At 35.0% G+C, this 3,196-nt stretch overlaps 1 protein-coding gene across 1 annotated transcript; it reads left to right on the top strand.

The window, feature by feature from the left end:
* Positions 1–274: 274 nt before the first annotated feature.
* On the top strand, positions 275–2,962 carry LOC120173928 (cytochrome b-c1 complex subunit 6-like). The gene is made up of 5 exons (XM_039180963.1): positions 275–337; positions 619–665; positions 1,331–1,415; positions 2,592–2,681; positions 2,761–2,962. Coding segments are annotated over exons 2-5 (210 nt in total). The 5' UTR covers positions 275–337; positions 619–663; the 3' UTR covers positions 2,794–2,962.
* Positions 2,963–3,196: the final 234 nt, after the last annotated feature.

Here is a 3,196-nt window from a genome sequence, read left to right as displayed (position 1 = left end):
CAATTATTTCTAAACGACTATATATTTAAACCTAGAAAAACTCATCACCTCGAGATGATGAGTTTTATAAATTTTTTTATTTTTTTACTTAAAGTAAATAACTTTAAAAAATATTATTATATTAAAAGAACTCGTCATCGAGGTGATAAGTTACTTAGAAATTAATTAAATAATAATGACAAAATATTAAAACAATATAAAGAATATGGTGCGTACTACGCACAGGGAGCATGCTAAACACTGAATCAAGCCAACGTTTGTTTTTTATATTCGTTTTTCCCCCGCAGGGAGGAGAGGGTTTCCGTAGCTTAGAATTTTTTCTGCACCTACCCCAAAGGTATTCTCATTTTCCTTTCCGTCAACGCACAGTCTTATTCCATTTGATGCGGATGGTATTTATAAATGCATTTTATGGCCGACCATGAAATTTTTCTTGATCTGTAAATCTAGGGCTTTGGGTTTAGTTGATTCCAATTTTTTCCCCTCTTTTATTTTGTTCTGAATCAGAAATTTCATCTCTTTTCTTTTTCAATTTTACTATTTCTTTAATCTGTTTACGGTTCGGCAAATTTACTGACTTCCAGCTTCATATTGTTGTTTCTGTAATTTATTTGTTAGGTAACCTCCAAAGCACGCTCTGTTAAGTTATTCATTTCATTTGCTATGTAAGTTTCTTTTTTTCTTCTTTCCCCTCCTGTATTTTACTTGTTAATATATATGTTTGCATCTGCTTGGTCATATGCTGCAAGTGGAGTGAGTTTGATGAAAGATTTTGTTTTGGATTTGTTTTGTTTATCGTTCTATCTATTGGTTTCTTGATCTTTGCATGAAGCTAAGTTTTTGATTAAAGTATGGTGTCGGGTATTGGGGGTTGTTTGTATGGAGCAAAATCGGACACTGCAATTGAGCAATCTTAATGTTCGTAGATTTTCTGACATGATTTCGAATGGTTTCAAATTGAAATTAACTTAAGCAATTTTTTTCGTATCTGATCTAACCAACTGGATAAGTGTGGGAGGGCATAGGATAAAGAGTTCTCCGGGAAAGAACGGGAAAAGAAATAACTTAGTGTTCAAACATCAAAAAGGTTCTTTTTATAATCTAATAGCAGTAGACAGTACACCAACATCAATTATCTGGAAATTGCAGTTATATTCTGAAAATAGTAGTTTCTTATAATTCTTTGAGTGTTTCTCCCCTTGTTTGTAGTCCATAATTGCTTTCTGATTTCATCAATTTTGAATCCTTAAAATATTATGTTATTTTCATCAAATTTGTGACTTCTTTCAATGCATGCCCATATCTAATCTATCATTTGAAAACATTTTAGGGCGGATGAGGAACCTGTTGATCAGAAGCAGTATCTTGAAGAGGGTTGCAAGCCTAAATGTGTGAAACAGCTTCGTTCTTACGAGGTTTGTTTTCTTGATATAAGTTGTTTTGCAAACTGAGAAAGCTTTATCGAATCTTTTTCACCAGTTTTTAGTTATGAGTTAGATAATTGCTGTTGCAAGTATTTATTAATGTGTGTTGTTTTATACTTTTCCTCCAGTTCTATCTCGTTGGCTACATTCACCTTGAATTAGTTTTCAGGATATATATATATATAGTCTTTGCCTATTTGGAAAATGCAAGTTGTTTTCTTCTATTGAGCCAGATCCAACTTGATATTTTACAGAAAAACCATGTTAGGAAAAATAGAAAACATGCATAACTTAATGAAAATAATAGGTCTAACTAACACAAACTTAGTAATGGTTTGCAAATGCTCAAATTTATTATTGGGCATAGTGTCCTCCTATGAACATTCTGTTTTCTTTCCCTCAAATTTATTATTGGGCACAGTGTCCTCCTACTTCGTGCTGGGTGAATCCTCCTGAGGGTTTCGTTAAAATTAATGTTGATGGGGCGATGGTGAGGGGCTGGGGTAAAGGAGGTATAGGAGGGCTGATTAGGGACAGCAGAGGTATGTTGATAAAATCATTTTCAGAAAAGGTTGGGGGAGGTCCACCTATAATGGCAGAACTATTGGCGATTAAGAGAGGTCTCATTCTAATTGAAGAATTAGGATCTGCCCTAACTCAGAGGGTTATTTTAGAATCGGATTCGACTACAGCACTGAAGTGTATTAAAAATCCGGACTTAAGCACACCTATGTTTCAGTCATTGGTGAAGGACATAGCTACTCGTATGGAAGGACAAGATATCATTTCAAGGCATGTTCTGAGAGCTGCTAATTGGGAAGCAGATAAGTTAGCTAAAGAGGGTATAGGCTGATTTGTAGGTTATTTTTTTGGGTATGTTAACATGTACGGAAATGTTTGTTTTCCTTAGGGGGTTTGTTTTCAGTCTTATGTATCAGTGTTATGTTGTATGAGTAGGTTATGATTTTGGCTGTGTATTATTGTTCTGATTAATAAAGTTCAAGGGCACTCTTTTCCTCCTTCCTATGTCCTTCATGTTACTGTTGCAACATGGAGGGTATGAAGGGGTTCTTAATGAGGCCTAATCTTCTTTAAAAAAAACAATCTTCTGCTACTGTTGGAAATGGAATCATGCAGAAACTTATTTGAGTTACTGGCTTCCTGCAGGCATGTGTTAAGAGGATTGAAGGTGATGAAAGTGGTCACAAGCATTGCACTGGCCAATATTTTGACTACTGGGCTTGTATCGATAAATGTGTTAGTACTTTACTGTACCTTCATTCATCGTTTTGTTTATATTTGTACTTTCTCCTGATATCAGGTTTGTGGAATGCAGGTTGCACTAACTCTATTCTCGAAACTGAAATAAATGGGGATCAATGCTGTGTAACATTAGCATCATGTCCTGCTTTTTTGAGTTCAAAAGCCAGTTGATTGTTTCATAAACTATATATATCCTTCTATCTTAAACTTGAGATAATGCCTGCTGCGATGCTTACGGCTTATTTGAGAACTGGTAACATTTTTTGTTGTGTTTTACTGTGGAAACAATTTATCATTTATAATAAATTTGGTTCCTGTTAAACATGCCTATGCCTATTGGCGATAGGGCTGGAACTTGGAAATGCAATAACCGAACGGCATTTATCAGTCATATTAGCCAAGATGGTATGCCATCCAGTGCTTAATGCAAGCCTGTATGTTAGTTCTAAAGTTCGCCTTTTTTTGGGACAAGAAGTTGCTCTCATAGTTTACCTACCTGACAACTTCCA

Source organism: Hibiscus syriacus, unplaced genomic scaffold (genome assembly GCF_006381635.1).
Source record: "Hibiscus syriacus cultivar Baekdansim isolate YM2019G1 unplaced genomic scaffold, ASM638163v2 tig00111993_pilon, whole genome shotgun sequence".
Classification (NCBI taxonomy): domain Eukaryota; kingdom Viridiplantae; phylum Streptophyta; class Magnoliopsida; order Malvales; family Malvaceae; genus Hibiscus; species Hibiscus syriacus.
This window is presented reverse-complemented; position numbering and strand designations above follow the sequence as displayed.